The following is a 26,238-nucleotide window of genomic DNA, read 5'->3' as shown; positions in this document are numbered from 1 at the left end:
TTCAAACAAACAGATTCTCTCTTCCAAAAATAAAAATTATAATTCATGATACAGTGCACTAACAGTTAAAGAAAATATTCCGTGCAGATGCTCTTCCATCAAACAACAACAAGGTCATCATACATAATTTCTTTCCTAAGTTTATATAATTCATGATACAGAACACACTGACAATTACAAAGCACAATCAATTATCATAAACCAATAATTTTTCTGTGCACATGCTCTCCAGTGGGATGCTCCCCACCATCGTGATGATGGAAAACAAATGTTAGTATTCCAACCAGGCACAGCACTGATCCAACAAGAAGCTTATCATAGCGTTCCACCCAGTGAAACTTGATCTGGCTGGCACCATAGAAAGAGAGAGCTACCAATAAGGTCATCACAGTTGTAGTACTGCAGATCCACAAACAAAAACATGAATACATTAAACACTCAGAACAAAACAAAAAACTTCAAAAAAAAGAAGGGTGCAATAAGTCTGACCAGATTTAAGTGTTCTACCAAGTAAAGGAAATTAATCTCTATTGTAGTGCTCTCTACCTTGTAAAGGAATCAATATCTAGCATACAAAACAATTGCCACATTACATGACCTGTAACTTAAATTGAGGATACGCCCCTTATTCTGACAATGTTCATTCTCACATCTTTGAATTCCAAGGTTGGTAGCTCTGATCTGTCACCATTTTGAGAAATTCTACTTATAACCTCATATTTGTGAAGCTAATGCTATATGTGTAGGCCAATAGAAGGGAAGGCCCCCATATACAATGTAGCAGCACAAAACTGAGATACTTCACCTACAAGACAACCACAATCACCGAACAGGAAAATGTTCCCTGAGCAGAAACAACAGATTGTTCCAAACTGCCAACAATATGTTCTAAGAATAATGCTCAGAAACTTATTATTTCATCACTTGAACCAGCCAAACTAGAATTTCAGAACAAAAATGATATAGCATCAAACCAACCCTACGGATCAGAGTCACAGCCAAGTAACCAAAGTCAGGCTTGAAGGGCCATGTGCCTGGGAGGCAGAAATTTTGGGAGTTTAACTCCATTTCATACAGGCTGAGGGTTGCTCATTGTTTTAGCGCTGCTATTTGAAAAATTATATACAGTTACCTTGCTCCTTTGAGACACTTGTTAAATATCACATGCTTCTGGAATCCCCTTAATTTGTAAACACACTCTAGATCAACAACGTCAGAATGTGAAAACCACACCTTAATAGTATTAATGCTTCAGTAAACAATACTACATTCATCCAGAGCCCCATATTCTGCAACTGTCATCTTATGCCAACCTGTTCCAGTACAGCCTCTTTAATCATATTTAGATTTTCTACAATATGAAATTATCAACAACCAAGAAGTTAACATCATTGCAACCCTAGCCAGACAATCCAAAATGCTATGAACAAACAAAAGATCAACTACTTCCTGTACTATAATAAGAGTGTCTGGATGAACAAACACGTTAAACGTCCATCATCTTTGTAAAGTACAAGATAAATTTTCTACTAGGTGATTCAATGGTGCCCTAAAATTTTAGGGACTATAGCATATCTGCAGCCTCAACGATTTTTCCCTTATGCCTCTCTGTTTCTAGGACTGCCAGCCAAACTAGAATCTATTTCTACCTGGCATGCTGTAGAATCTATGCACCCCCTAATTGCTTATAAGAAAGTGTACCAGCTACTTATTATTACCACTACTTTAGAAGTTGCAAAGCACCTAACACATTTGTATCACTTTCCTTCAGTTAGCCAAATCAAATTACAAGAAACAAAACAGCATACCTGAATAGTAGCACAATGATGGCAAGAATCATCAAAGAGGATGAGTTACCAACTGCAAGGAAGACAGGAAGTGTTGTTGCACAAGGAGACAATGCTGGTACGAGTACAAGCCCTGCCACAGCCATCTTCTCCATGGAATGGTTATGGGCATGACTATGGCCTCCCTTTCCGAATGCAAACAGAAGGACATAACTTCCTCCGAGAAGTATGAGCAAGAGGGAAGCAAGTCTGTGCACTGTTTCCTCCCCAGCAATAGTGTTTGCCATGGTGATTGCAGTCATGCCAAGAAGAGAGGTTGAAATTACATGCAACACAGCTCCAAATGCAGCTGTAAGGTTGATGAGGTTTCATTAGTGCACTTCGAAGTAAGATAAAAGAACTATAACCATCATAACCACTAAACCTTGTCCCGAACTATTAAGGATCAGCTTAAGTCCATCTCATAGTTTAGCAAGAAAGATAATGGAACCAGAAGAAATCAAAACAATGTTGATCAAAATAATATAAAATTATATACATAAGAATCATGTGAATATCATACTTAATATTACTTCTGCAAGGAACGTCCAAAATTAGCCTTATAAAACCAACAACATGGATGATGCAAAAGAAAGTGCTGAATGGAAGCACACATATGGATGTCCAAGATGATCTGCCAAAAAATTGAAAAAATCCAGAAGCAGCAATTTGGTGGCATTCCCCAATATATGAAATACAATACAAAGAACATATACAACTACATATTGTATATGGAGAGGTACATGCATATCTGCATGCATATCCATATCCACAGTATTTACACCATGCGCAGAGTTCTGGATATGGTAGGTACTTGGTATGGTTTAGCTTCTTTTAGCTAGTTTAACTTGACTTCGCAAATGTCGTTAAAGGTAGAACATAAAAGTTTGACAGATTTCCAGATATTTCAAAAATCATAATTCTCTGAGCTTGAAAAGACACCCAGCAAGAAATATGTTAACATAAATAAACCATCAAGGCATCATTTGATAAGCAATTGGATAAACATCAATAAAACATTATTTGAATATCGAGATATACTGTTTTTCTGTTTTAAAGTTCCAGCAAAACCAGAAGGTTGGTAATTTAGCATTTATGTATACAACAAACCATATGCCATTAAGAAGGTATCATGTGTAGTTTTAGCATCATTATTCTCCTGATCACCAATCTAAAATAAAAGCAAATAAATATATGGAATCAAGTCTTTACAGAACCATCAATGCATTAATGCAATACAAGATTTATTGATAAATAGGCATCGATCAACCTTCATAAGTAGACCAACATTTCTAATCATATAGCCTTAGAAATTTACCAAGCACCAGAGATCTATTTGTCTAACCGGTCAACTCTAGAAAGACTTTCAGATCTAGAAGGCAATGGAATTTAGAAGGATCATTTTCAATATTAGGGAAACTAGATCTGGTTCCTGGTCTATTTTGCTGTGCCATTTAAATCTGTGAGGAGCAAGATTCCTATAGTTTCCACCATCTAATTCCATTCCCGCTCCTGCCAATGTACCCACTACTGCCTTTTAAGCTATGAAATTCCAACTTCCCTCAGTGTCCGATAAATCTTGTACATTGGAATTCTAAATAATATTTAAGTTGCATGTCAACAATCAATTGGGAAATGTAAGACTGACTTGTAGATAGGAGATGGAAAAAGTAGTATGCTTCCAAAGTCCTAGAAAAAAGAAAGGATTTTGGCAAGAGAAAGAGAATTTGGGTTATAGACATCTATATGGGTCACATACATCTACACTGCTATACAGTGGCAGGACTCTTGCTTTTCATCTATCTGTTCCATACGTTCTCTTTCACATCTTAATCTGACATACCCCAGTGAGGAAAGACAATCCATCCCACAAATCAAGGGTGTTTATGGAAAGTCTTGCTCCAATGATAAAAGAAAAGTGGTGGTTAGTTGCATCCTTGCTAGGACATGTTTCCTTCCTATGCACGTTCAGAATAGTCCAGTAAAAACGATAAAAGAAGGGTAAGATCCCAACAGTAGGGCATGTTGGTAACTTCTTGATGGAGGATGTTGGCAGCAGCCACTGATGACCTATAAAAGGCATCCTAGGCTGGTTCTAATGCTCAAGCCTTGAGTTGGAATGTATTGGATGATATGGGGCCCTCTTTGGATCTTTCTTCGGGTTAACTGATCATTATAGAATCTTAAATTTTATGTTTTTCAGCAGTACTATAATGCTAGTTCAGTTTTATGAACGTTTTCTTAGGTTTCTAGAGTTGGGAGTATTTTTCTAGTTTTCCAGATTTTCTGAACATAGGCTATCATAGGGCTCATGAGCCATATGGTAGGTCTATTTATGTTTTGGAGCTTATTTATGGTCTTTTGTGGGGTCTCATTAGTCAAAATTATAAATTTGTTATTTGGACTCCAAGTCCTAGTAGGATTAGGAGTATTAGAACTCTATAAATAGGGCTGTAACATCTCATTATGAGGGCAATTTAAAATTTCAGAGACTTTTCCCAAGCACTTATACTTTCCTTTAGAATTACGTGATGCAATTCTAACCCTAGGTGTAATGGTTAGGAGATTCTAGGTGTGATTTCTAAAAAAATCTCTCTCGTCTTATTCTTTTTCTTTAATTACAGCTCCCTAAAATCTCAAATTCAGATCTGATTCAATCCCCACTAAACCTCGGCAATCAAAAGCAACAAACTCATAGCCCATCCATCAATTAGCCTTCAGATTCACAAAACAAACAAAATTTTTATTTCCGCTTTTCTTTCTTCCAGCTCACATAAAACCCTTAAAACTTCATCTTTTTGACCCTACCTTGCACCCAAATCGCTTCCCATCCATATACCAACACAGACCCTAGCTTTTTACACAAATTCCCTACCTAAAACAACCCATCTTTTGGCATCAGAGATGATGTTGGAATGTCAATACATTATGATTCTCCCACTAATGCAGGGTCTGGGAGGGGTCAGAAGTATGGAGTACTCTGCCTTGCCTTGGCATGCAGAGAGATTCTTTCCTTGTTTTTTGAACCCATGATCTCTAGATCATAACAGTTGTTGCTCCTTGAATTAATTTTGATGATTACAAAGCATTTGAGGGGATTACTAATGATCTTGACTTGGAAAAAGACTTATTCATTTCAGGGGCAAAATCATAATTTCATCATTACCTGATTCAGAAGCCTCAAGAACAAGAACAAAAGACGTGTAGTCTACTGGAGAAAATTTCAATATTTTTGGAAGTATATTTTGCAAGAAAACCAGGTTTTTATTTTTGAGTCGATCCCATGAGTCGACTCATGGCTCAAAGAGCTGAATGGCACGCAAGATTTTTTGGCTGGCACAGTCTGTGAGTCGACCCCATGGGTCGACCCTCAGGCATGAGTCGACCTCTGCTGCTTTTAGGCCAAAATTACAGAATCATTATTTTCTGCTGTTTTCCACAGAGGTCGACCCCATGAGTCGACCCTATGAGTCGACCCCTGTGACGGAAAAATTCCGCAACAGCTAGTTTTTCACCCGTTTTATTTGCATTTAATGCTCATTTAATGTGCTCCAACGGCTCTATTTCAGTCCAGATTACTCTCCATCATTAATTGAAGACATATAAAGGGACTTAAAGAAGGAAATCAATACATAGAAAATGAAGAGAGATTTTTGAAAGAGGTTCTTCAAGCATTCTTTTCCACCCTAAGCAAGAGCCCACTTAAAGCATTCAAGAAGCTTTTAATTCAAGTCCACCAACTCCTCAAGCGCTCATTCAAGTCTCCAACCACCTTGAGAAAATCAGAAAGAGCTTTCTTCTATTTGAGTAAAGTGTATTTAAAGCTTCACTCGCTCATTAAAGAAGCTTCCTTTGTATTTTTTGTGCAGTTAATTATAATACTCTTTTTGAGTTATTGTTTTTGTTTTGGAAGGATTCCAAAATGTGGAAAGGTTGATCCGAATCTTGAATCGGATTGTATTGGGTTGGCTTGTACCCGGAAAACAAATAGACTAGCTTGGGATAGCTAGAGTCGAAGTTCCCGACGAGTGTATTCAAGTTGAATACGGTTTAGTGGATTGGAATTCCCAAGTAGGAGCTTGGGGAGTGGATGTAGGTGCAAGGTTGGCACCGAACCACTATAAATCCTCTTGTTTGTGTTGTGTTTAATTGCTCTCCTTTAGAACTTCTTTATTCTCTTGCATTCTTGTATTCAACCATTAGCCTTGAATCAATTACACTCTCCTTACTTATCTTGCTATTGTTAAATAATCTTCATAAGTTGTAAGTTTAAAATTTTTAGAAACCCAATTCACCCTCCCTCTTGGGTTGCATAGCTGGGCAACAAGTGGTATCAGAGTCCGGTGCTCTAGCCCTACTTTGATCTAACAAATCAAAGAGCTCAAGATCTATGGCAACTCAAGTTGGCACTTCTCTAGCCGAGGGGCAGTCCACTAACCAACCTCCACTTTTCAATGGGTCCAACTATACCTATTGGAAAGCTCGGATGAAAATTTTCATTCAAACACTCGACTATGATATGTGGAGTATCATAGTAAACGGCCCTCACACACCCACTAAAATTATTGATGGTGTGGAATCAGCTAAATCTGAAAAAGATTGGGATGAGGTTGATAAGAAAATGACCCAACTAAATGCTAAAGCCATGAATGTTTTGTATTGTGTACTAGATGCTAATGAATTCAATCGTATCTCAACATGCATGTCTACTAAGAAAATATGGGATAGAATAGAAGTAACTCATGAAGGAACTATCAAGTGAAAGAATCCAAAATTAACATGCTCGTGCATAAATATGAACTTTTTAAAATGGAGCATCATGAATCTATAACTGAAATGTTTACTCGTTTTACTGATATTATAAATGATTTAAAAAATCTTGGTAAATCCTATTCTAACAGTGAGCTCGTAAGAAAGATTCTCAGGTCCTTACCAAGAACTTGGGAAGCCAAAGTGACCGCTATCCAAGAAGCCAAAGATCTGAACATCTTACCTTTGGAAGAGCTTCTTAGGTCACTGATGACACATGAGCTGAGCATAAAACAACATCAAGAGGAAGAAGTCAAAAAGAAGAGAACAATCGCCCTCAAATCCACAGCTCAATTTGATGAGAAACTGATGATACCGAAAATGAAGAACAGGATGAAGAGATGGCTCTCATTACCAGAAGGTTCAAGAAGTTTTTGAGGAAAAGGAAACAAGGAATGAGGAAGAGACCACTCACAAAAGGGGAACATAGCAAAGAAAAGGATAAAGACCAACCCCTTATCTGCTATGAATGCAAGAAACCGGGACACTTCAAGTCTGAGTGCCCACAACTGAAGAAGGGTCCCAAGAAATACAAGAAGAAGGCCATGATGGCTACTTGGAGTGGAAGTGATGACTCAAGCTCCGAAGAAGAAGACTCAAATGAACAAGCCAACTTGTGCCTTATGGCACATGAAAATGAGGTAAATTCCGAAACTCCTAGTGACTTTACCTTTAAAGAACTTCATGAAGCTTTTTATGATTTAATTGATGAACTAAAGAAACTAGGGGTAAAGAACAAAGATCTAAAATCAAAAAATCAATCTTTACTGAAACAAAATGAGAGTATTTCAATTGAAAAATCTATCCTGTTTCAAGAAAATCAAAATTTAAAGAATGAAATTGCCAAGCTAAAACCAATAGTTGAAAAATTCACCTTAAGTTCTAATAAACTTAATATGATTCTTGAAAATCAAAAGACCGTGTATGATAAGGCTGGACTTGGCTACAACCCCTTGAAGAAACAAAAGTATCTAAAAAATATCTATGTAAACTCTTCAAGTAACAAGTTTTCTAACATTACTTCAATTGTGGTAGAGTAGGACACAAGTCATATACTTGTTTCTCTAACAAATCTGTAAACTCAAATGTAAAGAAAATATGGGTTCCAAAAGGAACCATTATGGCTAACCAAAAAGGACCTAAGAAAGCTTGGATACCTAAAGCAAAAACTTGACTTTTGCCTGCAGGTGTGTCTGGCATCCCAAGGAGCAAACAGGAAATGGTATCTTGATAGCGGATGCTCGAGACACATGACTGATGATGAATCCCAATTCATCACACTTGATGCTAAAAATGGAGGGATGGTCACCTTTGGAGACAATGGTAAAGGAAAGATCATCGGTATAGGTAACATTAGTATCACTCCCTCCAAGTACATTGAAAATGTTTTGTTAGTAGATGGTTTAAAACATAATCTACTAAGCATTAGTCAATTTTGTGATAAAGGATATAGAGTCATTTTTGAATCTTCTATTTGCATTGTAACTAATCCTATTAATGAAGGCATTAAATTTGTTGGGCATAGACATGGCAATGTTTATATGGTAGATTTGAATGATCTATCCAAAATAAACATGCAATGCCTAGTATCCTTGAATGCCAAGATTAATGAAACTAGTTGGCTTTGACATCGTAGGCTTGCACATATTAGCATGCACTCACTCTCAAAACTCATTAAAAAAAAATTGGTTATTGGTTTACCCAAATTAAATTTTGAAAATGATAGAATTTGTGATGCATGCCAACTAGATAAACAAACAAGAATTTCATTCAAATCTAAAAATATTGTTTCAATTTCTAGGCCATTAGAACTATTGCATATGGATTTATTTGGACCTACCAGAACTACTAGTCTAGGAGGAAAACGATATGATTTTGTAATTATTGACGATTTCTCTCGTTTTACATGGATTTTCTTTTTGGCACATAAGGATGAAACTTTTCAAGTTTTCTCTAAATTTTATCGAAAAGTCACAAATGAGAAAGGTTTTTCAATTCAAAATATTCGAAATGATCATGGAACCGAATTTGAAAATCAAGATTTTGAAAAATTTTGTGATAAAAAAGAAATAGGCCACAATTTTTCAGCACCTAAGACACTCCAACAAAATGGAGTAGAAAGGAAAAATAGAATCCTTGAAGAAATGGCTCGTACCATGCTATGTGAAAGCAACCTTCCAAGATACTTTTGGACGGAAGCTATTAACACAGCATGTTACATATTAAATCGTGCTTTAATTAGACAAATCTTAAAGAAAACTCTCTATGAGCTTTGGAAAGGAAGAAAACCAAACATTGCATATTTTCATGTTTTTGGTTACCGATGTTTTGTGTTAAATAATGGTAAGGAAAGACTAGGAAAGTTTAATGCAAAATCCGATGAAGCAATTTTTCTTGGTTACTCCTCTTCTAGTAAAGCTTTTAGAGTTTTCAACAAAAGAACCTTAGTAGTAGAGGAGTCAATCCATGTTGTCTTTGATGAAACTAACGATCTTCCTTCAAGGAAGAATGAAGATTTTGATGATGCAGATCCACTTATAGAAGGGATGAAGGAGATTACTCTAAAAGATTTAACAATTCAAGATGATGAAGAATATGAAGATAAACAAGATGAGGAAGGTGAAGATCGACAAGAACAACCTCAAGGTACAAACCATCTACCCAAAGAATGGAGGTATGATCACAATCACCCCAAGGAACTAATCATTGGTGATCCTATACATGGGGTAAGAACTCACTCTTCTCTTAAAGATGCACTCAATCATTGTGCTTTTGTCTCTCATCTTGAACCTAAAATTATAGACGAAGCTGAAAAAGATTATAATTGGATTAATGCAATGCAAGAAGAACTTAATCAATTTGAAAGAAATAATGTATGGACCTTAGTATGAAGACCTAAAAAATACTCAATAATTGACACAAAATGGGTATATAGGAATAAATTGGATGAACATGAAAATATGATAAGAAATAACGCAAGATTAGTTGCAAAAGATTATAATCAAGAAGAAGGAATTGATTTTGATGAGACCTTTGCATCTGTTGCTAGATTAGAGGCAATTAGACTTCTACTTGCTTATGCTTGCTTTATGAAATTTAAATTATTCCAAATGGATGTCAAAAGTGCCTTTTTAAATGGATATATTGCTGAAGAAGTCTATGTAGAACAACCCCCAGGTTTTGAAAATCATACTTTTTCCGATCATATCTTTAAATTAAATAAAGCTCTATATGGTTTGAAACAAGCATCCAGGACTTGGTATGAAAGGCTAAGCAAATTTCTACTTAATAATGATTTTTCAAAAGGAAATGTAGACAACCCTATTTATCAAAAGAAATCAAGATGATATATTAGTTATACAAATATATGTTGATGACATTATTTTTGGATCTACTAATGAAACTCTTTGTCAAGATTTTGCAAAGCTCATGCAGGGAGAGTTCGAGATGAGCATGATGGGAGAACTTACATTCTTCCTCGGATTCCAAATCAAACAAACAAAGGAAGGAATCTCCATCACCCAAAGCAAGTACACAAGAGAATTGCTCAAGAAATTTGAAATGGAGAACTCCAAGCCTATTGGCACACCCATGAGCCCAACATGTAAGCTTGATAAGGACGAAGAAGGTAAGAGTGTAGACTTAAAATTTTATAGAGGCGTGATTGGTTCTCTATTATATTTAACTGCTAGTAGACCTGATATCATGTTGAGTATTTGCCTGTGTGCTCGATTTCAATCAAATCCAAAAGAATTACACTTGAATGCTGTTAAAAGAATCCTTAGATATTTAAATGGTACACAAACTCTAAGATTATGATATTCTAAGGACTCATTAATCGACTTAATAGGATATTCTGATGCTGATTTTACTGGATGTAAATTAGATAGAAAAAGTACTAGTGGAATTTGCCAATTTCTTGGAGTAAACCTAATCTCTTGGTTTAGCAAGAAACAAAATCCGATAGCACTGTCTACGGCCGAGGCCGAATATATTACAGCCGGAAGTTGTTGTGCTCAAATCTTGTGGATTAAGCAACAACTCGAAGACTTTGGTATCAAACTTAATGAAACTCCCATAAGATGTGATAACACTAGTGCTATAAATCTCACTAAAAATCCAATTCAACATTCTAGGTCAAAACATATTGAAATGAGGCATCACTTCATAAGAGAACATGTCCAAAATAAAGACATAATTCTTGACTATGTTTGTACTGAAAAATAATTAGCTGACATCTTTACCAAGGCCTTAAGTGAAGATAGATTTTGTGAAATCAGGAGAAAACTAAGAATCCTTGATCCATCTGCTTAGGTGTCTCTCTGATTCCAAGATATCAACACCAAAAATTCTTTTAGCTTAATTCTCATCTCTTGAGCTCAATCGCCCAAAATAATCATTCTCATAATCAATTTTTGGATATACATCCTTCCCATAATATTTCAAATTTTTTTTCGAAATTGATTCATCATTTTTCTGAATTTCTCTGTGCCATGAGTCGACCCCTAGGGTCGACCCTAGGGTAAACTTGTAATTTTTAACTAAATCATTCGGGCGCTTCCTTTTGTTGAAAACCTCTCTTGAGCCGACCCAACTCCTCATCTTCTTCCTTCCACCAAGCCAAAAGACCCCTTCTCTCCTTCCTCAAACCCAAGTTCTTCCCCAAAAACTCTTCTCCCACCATCTCTCATTCTCAAAATCGCCCTCTTGAAACCAAGCTCCTCCCTTTTCTTCTTCGTCATTTCGAGCGAGTAGAGCTTGCCCTAGACTCTACCCGTCTTCTCCAAATCGGCACTCCTCTCCAAAATCCTTTCCCTTCTCCTAAAATCCTTCTATCTCTTCACACATTTGATCTCCTAAGATCCTTGCTTGCTCTGGTTGTGGAAATGGCTCCGAAAATGAAGCTTCCACAAAGAAGAAAATCAGTCTGTGGGTTGGAAGAGGGTGTGCACCGGAAGAGACAGACAACCGAGACCACGTCAGCTTCAATCTCTACTCCTGCATCTGCTCCAGCTACATCTCGGTCTCCAATAAGTCCCAGTAAGATACCCCTCTCCGATAGGAAGGTAGAGCCCAGCAAAAACATTGATTTCAGATTTTTTGAAAAGGAAGGGTTCTCTATCGGATCAAAAATTAAGGATCAAGATTGGGAATTCTACTGCCCACTTAAAGAAAATACCTATGTGGATCTTGTTAGGGAATTTTATCTGAATATGGGATATGGCAATGAAACAGTAAAATCCACAGTAAAAGGTATAGAAATTAGCATTGATCCTATGCTTTTGGGGAAAATTCTTCATCTACCCTGTGAGGGATACACAAACATGGAACTCCCAGTCAAGGAGGAGGAAATAAATGTAATTCTAGGAAGAACCTTCACGGGAAGCCTAAACAAATTAGAGGCCAAGATCTTTTCCGTTGAGATGAGACTTCTACACCAAATGGTAACTAAGTTATTCTTTCCTAGAAGTGGTAGACATGATCTCCTCTCTGGCCGGAACATCTGCATTATGTATCATGTCATTACTCAAACTCCCCTAAACCTCCCGACATTGATGATTGAAGCTATGAGAGAGACCTTGAATAGGTCCAAGGCACATTTGCCTTTCGGTATAGCTCTCACTTTAGTATTCAAGAGGTTTGGAGTTAGCTTTGAGAAGACAGTAGCTAGGCTTTCTCACTCCGACACTATCAACCGCCATACTCTGCACCGCATGGGATTTTTCAAGACTGATGGTGGTTGGACAAAGGGTGTGGAAGAGAGAGCTGAGGACAGAGCAGAGGAAGGACCATCATCACCTCTCCGAGATCACAGGACTGTATCTCCAGACATTCAATTTATTTCAGACCATGAGGCTGGGCCGTCAGAGTCTATGAGGAGGCACACTTCAGTCCAGCAGCCGGACAGCAGAGCACATCCCTCAGAGATCAGATTGGCTGATGACCAGATAGAGATGACATCTCAGCGCGTAGCTTCCATACTATCTCGTCAGATGGGTACTTCAGCTTTTGCTCAGGAATCGACATTTCACGATATATCTGATCAGTCACTGATCCCCCACATCTCTACTGTGTTCCAGATAATTTCTGATCAGTCAGTTCGCATCGAGCAGCTTGAGGGTTGTGTGGTGAGACTAACTGGCAGAGTATTCGACCTGCAGAGGCAAGTACTAGCTCTGACCCATCCACAGCCACATGAGGACATCACTGAGGTCTCAGACCTATTTGCGGAGGCAGCCAGACTGCGAGGAGTCTTGGAGAGTGGGTTTGATTTTCTGAGGAGAGAGATCAGAGGCTCTGTGAGCATGCTTCCACTAAGTTCACTGCACTGCTACAATCTGTTTCGAGAGCTTTAAACCTTCTGGACACCATCAGACTATCACTTGTAGCACAGTCCTTTGCTTCACAGCCTTCAGGATCCTCTCACCCTCCACTCGTGCTGGCACCTCTACCCGTGGCAGAGGCAGATGCGGTCGAGATCGAGCCCATGGTCGTGATCCTTCATCTCCTCACCCCATTTCTGATTCATCTGACTCTGATCTATCCAGTCATGATATCTACTAGATCCAGAGTAGTCAGTCTTTTCTTTAATTTTTGTCTAGGATCTATCTTGTAGGCCATGTAATGCAATGTTGACTGTTTGACTTTTGGATAATTTCTATCCATATCTTTTGTACTCTAAGTCAACACTTATGTATTAAAACATCTTTGTACTCAAAGATCTTTTGAATATATATATACACTTTGCCTTTCAATGAATATCTCTAAATGTGGTCAACTTGAAGATACTTTTAAATTCTGCAATACTTGAATAGCAATATCTTTTCAATGAATATATCTTTTACGATTGCTATGTTGAGGGAGAGTAAAGCAATAAGCAATACAAAACAAGCAATTAAAGAAGGAAGCTAAAGAAGTTAAATTGATCCCATCAAAAGGAAGAAATAGAAAATATATTAAAAAAGGGAAGTAGAGAATCTCAGTTGATGTTGTCAAAAAGGGGAGTAAAGAATCAAAAGCAAATGGGCAATAAGTAAGCTGCTAAGCAAATGGACACATGTGGGCAATAAGTAAACTGCTAACCAAATGGGCACATGTGCCAAAGAATCAAAATCATCAGCTTTTCTTTCCAAGCAAATGTACTCATAAGCAAAATTTCAAATCTGTAGCAAATTTTCAAATTTGTCTTCAACCTACTTATGATGCATTTCATTCTAACACGTGGCTATAATACTTAAATGATGCATCTTCATAAATTTGAAATTCATGCTCAATGTTTTATATATGCTTTTGCTAAAGTGTTTTGTCATCATCAAAAAGGAAGAGATTGTTGCTCCTTGAATTGATTTTGATGATTACAAAACATTTGAGGGAATTACTAATGATCTTGGCTTGAAAAAAGACTTATTGCATTTCAGGGGCAAAATCGTAATTTCATCATTACCTGATTCAGAAGCCTCAAGAACAAGAACAAAAGACGTGTAGTCTACTGAAGAAAATTTCAATATTTTTGAAATTATATTTTACAAGAAAATCAGATTTTTATTTTTGAGTCGACCCCATGAGTCGACTCATGGCTCAAAGAGCTGAATAGCATGCAAGATTTTTTGGCTGGCACAGTCTATGAGTCGACCCCATGGGTCGACCCCCAGGCATGAGTCGACCCCATGAGTCGACCTCTGCTGTTTTTAGGCTAAAATTACAGAACTATTATTTTCTTCTGTTTTCCACAAAGGTCGACCCCATGAGTCGACCCATGAGCATGAGTCGACCCTATGAGTCGACCCCTGTGACGGAAAAATTCCGCAACGGCTAGTTTTTCATCCATTTTATTTGCATTTAATGCTCATTTAATGTGCTCTAACGGCTCTATTTCAGCCCAGATTACTCTCCACCATTAATTGAAGATACATAAAGGGACTTAAAGGAGAGAATCAATACATAAAAAATGGAGAGAGATTTTTGAAAGAGGTTCTTCAAGCATTCTTTTCAACCCTAAGCAAGAGCCCACTTAAAGCATTCAAGAAGCTTTTAATTCAAATCCACCAACTCCTCAAGCGCTCATTCAAGTCTCCAACCACCTTGAGGAAATCAGAAAGAGCTTTCTTCTATTTGAGTAAAGTGTATTTAAAGCTTCACTCGCTCATTAAAGGAGCTTCCTTTGTATTTTTTGTGCAGTTAATTGTAATACTCTTTTTGAGTTATTGTTTTTGTTTTGGAAGGATTCCAAAACGTGGGAAGGTTGATCCGAACCTTGAATCGGATTGTATTGGGTTGGCTTGTACCCGAAAAACAAGTGGACTAGCTTGGGATAGCTAGAGTCGGAGTTCCCGACGAGTGTATTCAAGTTGAATACGGTTTAGTGGATTGGAATTCCCAAGTAGGAGCTTGGGGAGTGGATGTAGGTGCAAGGTTGGCATTGAACCACTATAAATCCTCTTGTTTGTGTTGTGTTTAATTGCTCTCCTTTAGAACTTCTTTATTCTCTTGCATTCTTGCATTCAACCATTAGCCTTGAATCAATTACACTCTCCTTACTTATCTTGCTATTGTTAAATAATCTTCATAAGTTGTAAGTTAAGTTTAAAATTTTTAAAAACCCAATTCACCCCCCCTCTTGAGTTGCATAGCTGGGCAACAACAGTGGAACCCTACCATTGTGCCAAGGCTCACCCTCATTTCAATTTATTTTTCTATTTTTAATTTACCTTATTTGACTGTCTTTTATTTCCCGGATTCCGAATTTGCAATGCCAACATATTCATGCAGCTTTATGTTGACCTTTCTGTATTGCCATTATTTGGGTGTCAACTGCACACAAGTAGAATAATCAAAGAGACTATACCTTGTTGCTTTCTGAAGGCTTTGGATATAATTCTAGGAATTCAAGGAGGCTAGATTGAGACAGAATAGTGGACCAAAGGCCCATGGAAATGAAAGGGAAGCTAGAAGAATGATAGCATCATTTCCATTTTCTGTATCATAGGATTAACAGAAACTCTTTATGCAGTGACTACCATTAACAAGTGCATTGAACAATATCAAAAAGTTCTCATTTGATCAACAATGGTTATTTGGAGGAGGCTGGCAAGATCACATCTATAAAACTTGGTACAATCTGAAATTAATTTCAGGTCTAAATATTTTATAGTAAATTTCAATTTACAGAAAGTCCACATATGGATCAATTTCTATGATTTGAACAATCTTTCTTCTCAATGCCACACCTCAAGCCCAGCATAAGAAGGAAAACATAAAGAAGATAAATTGAGATATAGAAGAAGGAAAAGAACAGAAGTAACATTAATTATTATTTTATATTGTATTGCTTCCTTGTCCACATGATACAAAATTGGGCAATACTTAATCTGAAGCATTAAGTTAAGCAAACCAATCCTAATCTTGGGACAAATTTATGACTAGTTAAGGTATTCATGTCCCTAACTCCACTTTAGCATTTTCAGGCCATGATAGCTTGGCCTAAAAAAGTCGTGTTACTGATAATCTATAAGATGCCTGGCATTGAGACAATCCAAGCTCATATGTAATTAGCTAAAAGGAATGCTTGGATCTCAAGTGACAGCACCAAAAAAGTTATGATTGTAAATAAATCTGAAGAGAGAAAATGATAAAAAAATATTTATCGGCCTAAAACTCATCAGATTCCACCATGAAATCTGCAAAATTTGATTATAAGATCAAATACCAACTTCCTCCCAACCAGGTTGTCTGATGATGGTACTGGAAGTTCTTGATCAATGATTAGACTATCTCCAATGGAATACATTGATGGATCTGATAATCTAACAAGGGGTGAATCATAAGTTTTGAGATAGCACCACATCCTTCAAATATTGGTGTTTGTCTCCAACAGCCTAAAGATTATTTGAAACTGGAAACTTGCAATCTTCAATTGACTTGATTAGATTATCATAAATTTCCATGTATCCAACTGAAACAACAATATAGCAAATGTCGTGACTCCTCATCTTGTCAAAAGCATGACTCATGTTGATGTCATCTTTTATGATCCACTTGACTCCACATTCTTTTGGCTGGCAACTCCAACTCGAACAAACAAACCCTACGTAGCTAATGCGGATGTGAGTGCATGCAGGCATGCGGGTGCGGGTGCAGGTGTGGGTGAATATGTGGGGAGTGGCAAGGTTTAAAGTTATGAGGTGGAAGCATCTAGGAAGCATACTTACAAATTTAAATATCTAAATTTATTATATATTTATTATCATAATTTTAGCCTGTTTCTTTTTTTTCTTTTCTATGTTTAAAACTGACCATGTTGTATAAAATCATCTTTCAACAGCCATCAAAAGTAAATATGCAAAAGGTATTCTTTATAATAAACAAAAGACATTCTATTAATCGAATCAGCTAATTATATTTGATACCTGATGTTCTCATGTGCTGCAATCATTTTTTTTGTAAAAGATCAGCTTGACATATTTCTATAACGTCACATCAATCCCTTATCTATTTCTTTTTCTCATTTAATAAAGTAGCAGCGTACATCATATAAACACCTCCTCTTATCCTTTTTCTTTGTTCCTTTTCTCTTCTAAGGGCAATCCCCTGTTCTCTCAATCTTTGTCCCTTCCCTGTCTAACCCCAGTCACCTATCTCGTCTTGGAGAAAACATGGCCCAAGAGTTTGAGCCCCTCCCCTTACCATTCCTCTCTCTCTCTCTCTCTCTCACACACACACACCTAATAGCTCCAATCCTCCAACATGCACCAAACCAGCAAAGCATCCTATGCAGGGGTCCCACTGCACCAATCCTAGTCAACATCACCATAACCCCTGTCCACACTAACTGCCTTCCCAATCACTCCACAAATGTTATCACTTGGCACCACCATCTTCATTGATCTCCCATCACATACCCTTCTCAGTCACCACCTTTCATTACCTATTGATTAAATCCCAACTCTCTCTCTCTCTCTCTCTCTCGCATGCACACACGCTCGAGTGCGTGGGGCCACCTTGGTAAATTGATGCAATTCAAGATGATTTTTTGGGGATGGTCGGATTCACATTTCCTTGCCAAATACATTCTGAAAACAACACTTGTGCTTCAGAGTTGGATTCAGGAGGGGTAGTAGGCAGTTCCAACTTCTAAGCATAAACCTTTCTGCTCACTTGGAAGAACTGCATTCAGTTCAAATGTTCTAACGTGAATAAATTTGCATCAACATAAACATAGTTAATTTGACAATATGGTAGAGTTTAGGATGGTAATCCAGACCCAATTGGGTCATAAGATGTAGGGAAAGAGAGTTGGGGTCAGGAGAGGCTTTCCTGTCCATGACTATGACAACTGTGTGGTCTTAGCCACTTAGATGATGATGTCTTGACTTTGTTGTCCCATGGAGTACATTGAAGATGAGATCACCTAGGACATATAAGAGGAGCAGGGGGTGGTTTGGAAGGGGCAAGGTACAAAAGGGCTAGCAGGTCCAAGGTGGTGCACGGAGAGGATAGAAGGCATGTGCTATTTGCATAGATTGAAAGAAAAGGAAAGAAAGAAGAGCGAGTCAAGCTTTTAGGAGAAGGAAAAGCAAAAGAGAGGTGATGAGTAGGATTCAAGGACTAGATAAAAGATAAATAAATGAAAAATAATAAATTCAAATCAATATAAGTTAACTATGGGTAGATCAAATCTTGCTAGATGAGAGTGAAAGAAGATAGTGAGACAAGATGTTTGCTTGTTTACTCCAATTTTGCTTTTGTAGGAAGACCATTCGACAAGTGCCTATTACCATATAATTAAGGGTAAATTACAATAACCTTCCTAGAAGTTTGAGATAATTACAGATTCCCACCCAACATTTTAGAAATATACATTTTACCACATAACTTTTGCTATATACATGATATATAACCCCCTACGAATGTTTTTCTATTAAATAAAATACCAATCTATTTGATAATTTTTACTAATATCATCACTATCTAATTTATTTGTCTTAAAATATCTTATAATTTTTTTATTCTTCAAATTTTAATTTTTTATATTTGATCAGGGGTTATGTGTATATTTCCGAAACGTTGGATGCGATCATATAATTATCCCAAATCTAGAGAAGGATCAAGATAATTTACTCTACAATTAAATATTTCAGGTTGGTTAAGGAGAAAATATGAGGTTTCAGACCTTCTAGAATAGTTGGTGGATATGTTTACCACCTTTATGTGATGTGGTTCTTTTGGCCCACTATCCACTGACATATGAATGAGGTGGAGTACCATGTTAATCCACAACACTGAGAATCATCATCCCTTAGTATACTTTGTCCTTTAATGTATTTGTTTCCTATTGCATAATGTTGGAACCATAAATATTAATGAACATAAATCTGAATTTCACGGTAAGAATTACCTAGTCAAGTGTTTCAAAATTGAAATCAGAAATAGTATAACAGATCAATTATAATAAATCACTTTTAATAATCTGAATATCTAGTTCCAATGCTTAGGGAACATAAGATGTCATTCTAAAGCAACCAAAAGCGGCCTTAAATGCATATCTTTCAACCAATTGCATATCTTTTGGTAACATTCTGGAATTTCTCATGTCAGCTCATCAAGACAAAACACTAATCTCATTCCCAAAGTTTTCACAGATTATGCGTTTATATTGAAATTTCTTGATTGCACTTTTCATTTGGCTCCAGATCAGGTATCATAGCAAAAGAATTGCTATCCTATGATGTATATTTCTCAATTATTTCATAGTGATCTGCAAACAAATTCATGGAATCAAAGAGACAAGATAGATGAGGATTGAAAACTCAAAGCAAAGTAGAAGTAGGAGAGCTTACTGATGAGGAGAGTCCTTAAAAGGGTCCCTTGCCAGGCATTCCCAATGATGGAGAATGGGGGCCAACGTGTAGAGGATAAATGAGTGGACGGGTGAGATTGTGGCAATTCATCTGATAGCAAACAGATCCTCAGGAGTGAAGCCCTCCATTTCCAACACCAAGATCTATATTTCATCTCTCATCTCAAGATCCACCTCAAAAATTAGGGCTTTTGTGAATTCCAGAATTCGGGTTTCAATGGTTCGAGCTTTAGAGGAAGAACGAGAAACAAGTCCAAGAATGTAAGACACATGGAGATATAGGAGAGGAAAGCAAGGCAAGGTTTCAGTAATGTCAATATCCCAAATAATAGTCTCTCTCCTCTACCATTACTTACCTCACATAAAAAAAAATACCATGTTATTTTTTTTCCCAGTCTGTTAGGGGTGACCAACATTTAGGGTCCAGAAACACTAACAAAATGTTAAATTAGCCCATAGATCAAATATTAAAGTTGTGTACTTCCAAGCTCTAAGAAGAAATAAAGGCTATGAAACCCTTAGAAAAGAGAACTTTATGCAAACAAGATCCCAAAGATATTATCTATAATTTTATACAAGCCAGAATTGAATTTGGATCCAGTATTTTATAACTAATTTCATATTTTCTTAAGGGAAAATCTGCATAAGGATCATTTTCCATGACACAGAATGAATGAATCTTTTTTATTAATTTGATATCTCATACCTCAATGTAAGAAGAGAGAACAAAGATGAGAAATAGAAAGATGGTAGACCAATGGAGACCAGAATTTCATTATTTTTATTAAATGTGATTACATTGTCTTTTCTCCTTCTTAAATCGGCAAATTGTCAAATATAATATGATACATAAATTTAAACAAAAAGTCCAAATCTGTAGATCGTATTTATGACAAAAATGCATTCATTTACCTAGTCCCATTTTAGGATTTTCAGGCCATGATAACGTGGCCTAAATGGGTCTTCATGTGACATAGCCTAGGCCACATTTTAATAGAAAAGAGAAAAGTAAGATGCATAAAACAAAGAGAACAACAAAGATAAAAAGAAATTCTTTTCTGGAGTTTTGATTCAATATCAAAGAAAATAAACTGACTACAACGTTGGCTAAAAAGGCCATATTTATAGAAAAAAATCCTAGCTTAATGTCTAAACGACCCAAAAAAAAAAAAAAAAAAAAAAGATTAAGACTTTCAATTCGTCCAGGATCCTCCAAGCTCCATTGACCTATCAAATGATTGAATTTGGCCCCAAAACTGAGCTATAACAGCGAAACAGTCAAACTCGTAGGGACAGAAAGAGCTTTTCGAATTGAGATCTTATAGGTGATTCTGACTTCGGATGAGAGAGTTATGTTTGTTTTAATGCGGAGGGGTCAAAACCTGTAGGATCTGGTGCAATCAGCCTAATTTCTTGTCCTTTTAGATCCGATCCATTAAATCAAGGTATTTACCAGCAAAGGCGTCCATGTCATACTTCACAGACTGAAAAAAAACTCACCCTCAAGTTAGAAGTTTCAATTGCTTCCTTCAAGTAAAAATAATTCGTCAGAAGATTGATGCTGATCTCTGACTTTAATTTAGATAAATCCTCCTTTATTGGTGCTAAAGTAATCTTCTGATGGTTCTTCTAGAATGAGAAAGTATTCATGCAACCATCATAAGTGACGTTGCGATCATACTGCCAATGCCTCCCCAAAAATAGATGGCAAGCATCCATGGCAACAACATCACACCAAACTTCGTCGAAGTACTTCTGTCTGATAGAAAATGAAACAAGACAACGACTGTCGACAACTACCTCACTCCCTTTCCGAAACCATGATAGCGTATACGGTCGAGGATGCTTTTCAGTGGTCAGGTTCAGCTTAGAAACAACTACTTAAGAGATGACGTTCTCGTAGCTATCTCCATTGATGATAATCTTGCAGACCTTTTTTCAATGGTGCAGCAGGTATATAAGATATCGGTCCGCCTCCAGTCTTCTTTCTCCTTTTTGAGAGCAAACAGGCTCTTTCAAAGAACTAGAGACTCCTCTATCTCCAAACAGTAAAGAACCATCCTCCTCTTCACCTCCTTCGTTATAAGTAGGCTCTTGATCCTCGTCAGATATTTTATCTCCTTCTATCAGTAGCTGTTTTATGAGCCGACCAACAGGCTTTTTACACTCGCTCCACTGTGTTCGATCTTGCTACAGTTGTACTACCACAGAGTAGAAGATCCAGTCAGAACTGGCTTAGAGGACCTTGCATCAACAGTGCTATGAACAGGTGTAGAAACTATGCCTTATGTCCCCCTGATCCTCTGGTGCTTGGTTGCTCTACATAGGAGGATCAGATCTGAGCACAGGCCTTCATCGCTACTGCTCCTCAACAACTATGAAAAGGTGGTAAACCTCTTTGACTGTCCACAGAGAGTGGAGTCTCAATGCATCTTAGATCTGCCACCTTAGTCCACCAAGAAATCTCGCAACCATCTGCTCCTTGCTCTCTATCAGATCATTTCTAGCAACCAGTTCATAGAATTTTTCTATATATTCGTCCATGGATCTAGTCCCTTGTCGAAGGTTTTACAGATGCTGATATAAGAACTGCGTATAGTTGAAGGGCAAGAATTGCTCCAACGCCTTCCTCATCTTTTTTCAATCATGAATCTTCGACTTATCTCTGCATTCTCTGATCTTTTTTAGTTGTTGCCACCAGATAGAGGCCTGACTCATCAACTTCAGACTGATAAGCTTCACCTTCTTATCGTCAAGCACTTCTTTATACTCGAAGATGCGCTCGATCTGATCCAACCAATCAAGGAACACCTCTGTTTGTAGACTATCCGCATATTCAAGTAAATCTATCCTGATGATATCATACCAGCAAGTTGGTCGTTCAAACGAATCACCTCAATCTTCACATCGATGGGTGAGAGTACCCCTATGAAAGAGATTTTCGAAATTTGAAGCTTCTCCATCAGATCTGCGGTCTTTTGGTTCCATTTCGGATTTCGCATCCCGATTTTTCAACTGCATAAGATGCGCAGTCAATTCTGTCACATATCTCCTCAAATCATCGCACTCTATCATCAGATCCAACTCCCACTATGTGATTTCTTCAGGAGCTGCCACCATTTGGGTTACAGTTTGGTTCCGCTTGTGGCCACTACCACCATCCACCACTTAACTGCAGAAAAGAACTCCGCTTAAGGATCTGTTAAACTCTGATGCCAACTGACATAGCCTAAGCTACATTTTGATGGACAAGAGAGAAGGAAAAAGCACGAAATAAAAAGAACAGCAAAACTAAGAAGAAACTCTCTTCTGGAGTTTTGATTCAATATCAAAAAAAATAAACTGACTACAATGTTGGCCAAAATGGCCGTATTTATAGAAAAAAATTCTAACTTAACGTCTAAGCAATTTGAAACAAAATAAGAAAAAGATTAAGATTTTCAATTTGTCTAGGATCCTTAAGGCTCCATAGACCGATCAAACGATTGAATCTGACTCCAAAACTAGATCATGACAGCAAAGCGGTCAGACTTGTAGAGCACGGAAAGAGCTTTTTGAATTGAGATCTTATAGGTGATTCTGACTTCAGATGAGAGAGTTATGCCCGTTTTAGCATGATAAGGTTAAACCTGCAAGGTCTGGCGCAATCAGCCTAATTTCTTACCCTTTCAATCCTGATCCATCAAATCAAGGTGTTTACCAATTAAGGCATCGACGTCATCATGCTTCTAACACATCCACAAATTACATTACATGAGTGAGAGAAGATAGCGAATAAGAGTTTTCCATGCTGGCTCTACTTGTGCATCTATAGAAGGACCAATTTACGAGCATCTGTTATCTCACAGTGGTTGAGGAGAAATTGTTTGAGGCTGCAGACCTTCCAGAATAATAAGCTTAGCACCTGGATGCATGTTGGTCTTTTAGCTCAGCATCCAATGACATATGATTGGTGGAGTAACATATTAATCTGGATTTTCAGGATCGAGCATGCCTTAGTGTGCATAATGGTCCTTTGAGCCCACCATCCAATGACATATGATTGGTGGAGTAACCTATTAATCTGGATTTCTAGGATCGAGCATGCTTTAGTATATTGAATTTATCCTTTAATGTACTTTGTTCTCTTTTTCCGTAATGAAAAAGTCTTGACTCCATACCAAAAAAGAGTCCCGAACATAAATCAGTATTTTGGTACTAAGCATTAGAAAGTATTTGGAAATTGAAATCAGCAATAGCATGCATAATTAATCATAACAAGCTTTAAAAGAGCTGGACATCTAGCTCCAATGCTTAGTATACATCATATAATTCAAAGCAACCAAAAGTAGTCCAAATAGAACAACATCTTCTTGCACTTAATTCACGTGTTTTAGGAACATTGCTTAGCCTTAGGTTCTCATGATCAGCAAGAAACGAGATGCTGGAGATCTAGACGATCTAATTCCCAAATCCATCACCAAAGACACAAAGTTCTTCCAGATTATAAATCTCCAGATCGAGCAACGCCAAACTAGATAACAATGACGTCAATTTCTCAATTATTGCCCAGAAATCTACTAACAAATTCACCGAATCCAAGAAATTAATTGAAAAGGATTGGATTTTTCTTCTAAGAGAAGTAGAAGTAGGAGAACTCACTGACAAGGAGAGTCCTGGAGAGGGTCCACTTCTGGGCGCGGCCGACAATGGAGAAGGGGAGCCAATGCGTGGGGATGAAAGAGTGGAGGAGCGAGACGGTGGTGATCCCGCCGATCGTAGAGAGATCCTCGGCGGTGAAGCCTCCCATTTCCGCCGACGACGCCGAGATCTATAGATCCTCTCCCATCTAGAGATCTGCTCGAAAGATTGGCGTTTTTGAGGGATTGTGGAATAAGGGTTTTGAAAGATCCAAGTTTTGGAGGAGGAAACTAGGAATCGAGTCAAGGTGTGGAAGAAGGGGAGTCGAGAGGTTTTAGTAACACCAATAAATTCCCAGATATATGTTATTTATATAAATCTGCTTGGATGGAGAGCATCTGAAAATATGATAATAGTGATAATGGAAGTTTTTTCCTGCCATTGTAACAGATCATAATCGATTAAAAATTAATTATCCTTCTTTCTGTATAAAGTAGGGTTTTTTTTTTTAGTTCTAAAATAATCCTAATTAGACTACTCCATTAAAAATTAAAAAATTAATTTTATTTTTAATCCGTAAAGTTTCATAGATTTTTTAAATGATCCTTAAAGTTTAAAAACCTGAAATTTGTGGAAGTAACCTACTGACGAGGATAACCCCTCATTTTCGGGCGCATTTAGACCGACTTAACGAAATCAATTCAGACCCGAGTTTGAAACCTCGACCCCTCATCCATTTTAGATTATCAACTCAACTTTCCACACAGGTGAAGCCTGCAATAAATATCCATAATTAACAACTTGATCTGAAGGTTAGTGAGCAGATTCTCCTTCCCAGCAAATGACCAGACATGACCCAACGACCTAAAAAATCAAGCCTAATAACCTATAGATTCTAGCTAATAGCTTACGGCTCTATCGCCATATAAAAAAGGTATGGAGGGGATCCTCAAGCAAGGAATAATTTTAGGAGGAGAACTCTCAAGAAAAAAAGATGATATATCCCTTACCACTCCTCCCTTTTTCCTCCACTATTCTTGAGCTCCACCTAACTTAAGCATTAGAGGATTCTCACCGAAACATCCCCGATGGCATGGACTTCCTTTATAGATTCTCTTCGGGATCACGGATCCCAAACGGTGTCCAGCTCTAGTCATATTTGCACCCAATCAGAGTCTAGCAATAATAGATTGGTGTTAGAGAAATGGCCCAAGCCTATTTCAAGAGGAAAGAAAGCATAGTACGGATGAGAGTCCACAATTTCATCACCTCTCACCAACAATCTATCTGCTGCAATTAAAGCAACACTACTCATGGGTTCACCGCAGTGCAGCCTTCTGCTGTGATGGATCGACAAACCCTCTATGTCTTGGCTCAACAAATCTAGGCATTGACTAGTGCCATGCAACAGCTCGACTAGTGCCATGCAACAGCTCTAGCAGATGGTGGAGCAGCAATAGCAATGCTAGGAGATGACCCCCCAGGTAGCTCCCTCTCAACGTAGCCGATGATCTCGCCCTTAGTGTAGGAGTTGATGTGGTGCTCCCAAATCTTGAGAAGCTATAAAAAGAGTCAGAGTATTGGCTCCGGAAGGCTAGGACTGGTTTGGGTCTTAAGGCTAGGACAGGAGTGGTCCTAGGATGGAGGTGATGCATAGCTCTCTATGGACTCGAGGTTCAGGTGACGAGGACTTTGAAGGGCTTAGTTGGGACTCTGGATACTTGGGGATACAAGATAGAGCATGGAACTAGAGCCAGGGCTAAAATTACAAAGGAACGAGAAGATTCAAGATTTTAGTCAGCTCAGATTCAGACTGGGTCTATTAAGTCGTAGATGGATCGACTCAGTCCCAGTCTGAATCGACTATGTCTCAAAAAAATAGAAGACAAGATTTTAAAAAGCTGTGGCATGATACACAGGTTAGTCGATTCAGTACCAGAATGAGTCGACTAAGTCCCAGATTAGTCGACTCAGTCTGAGACTAAATCGACTCAGTATCGCGAGCAGAGCTACATGGGTTTTCTGTTTGGATCTAGGATAGGATTTGATCCTAGGATCTTAAGGCCTGGTTTGATAGATCTTAAGTAGGCTAACTCAAAATTTGGACTGGGATAAAGTCCAAGAAAT

The 26,238-nt window shown here is 37.7% G+C and overlaps 1 protein-coding gene across 1 annotated transcript; it reads right to left on the bottom strand.

The window, feature by feature from the left end:
- On the bottom strand, nucleotides 1–24,458 carry LOC105035341 (uncharacterized). Its single transcript, XM_010910887.4, has 3 exons — nucleotides 24,133–24,458; nucleotides 1,809–2,136; nucleotides 1–399 (listed from the first exon to the last, which is right to left on the bottom strand). The coding sequence occupies exons 1-3, from the start codon at nucleotides 24,278–24,280 to the stop codon at nucleotides 195–197; spliced, it is 681 nt and encodes a 226-aa protein (XP_010909189.1). The 5' UTR covers nucleotides 24,281–24,458; the 3' UTR covers nucleotides 1–194.
- Nucleotides 24,459–26,238: the final 1,780 nt, after the last annotated feature.

Source organism: Elaeis guineensis, chromosome 1, assembly GCF_000442705.2.
Source record: "Elaeis guineensis isolate ETL-2024a chromosome 1, EG11, whole genome shotgun sequence".
NCBI classification, from domain to species: Eukaryota; Viridiplantae; Streptophyta; class Magnoliopsida; order Arecales; family Arecaceae; genus Elaeis; species Elaeis guineensis.
This window is presented reverse-complemented; position numbering and strand designations above follow the sequence as displayed.

Coding starts and splice junctions, on each gene's coding strand:
- LOC105035341 (XM_010910887.4), bottom strand. CDS start 24,280: ATGGGAGGCTTCACCGCCGAGGATCTCTCTACGATCGGCGGGATCACC. Junction 2,137..24,132: donor CTCCAGGACTCTCCTTGTCA/GTGAGTTCTCCT, acceptor TCAACCTTACAG/CTGCATTTGGAGCTGTGTTG. Junction 400..1,808: donor ATCATTGTGCTACTATTCAG/GTATGCTGTTTT, acceptor GTGGATCTGCAG/TACTACAACTGTGATGACCT.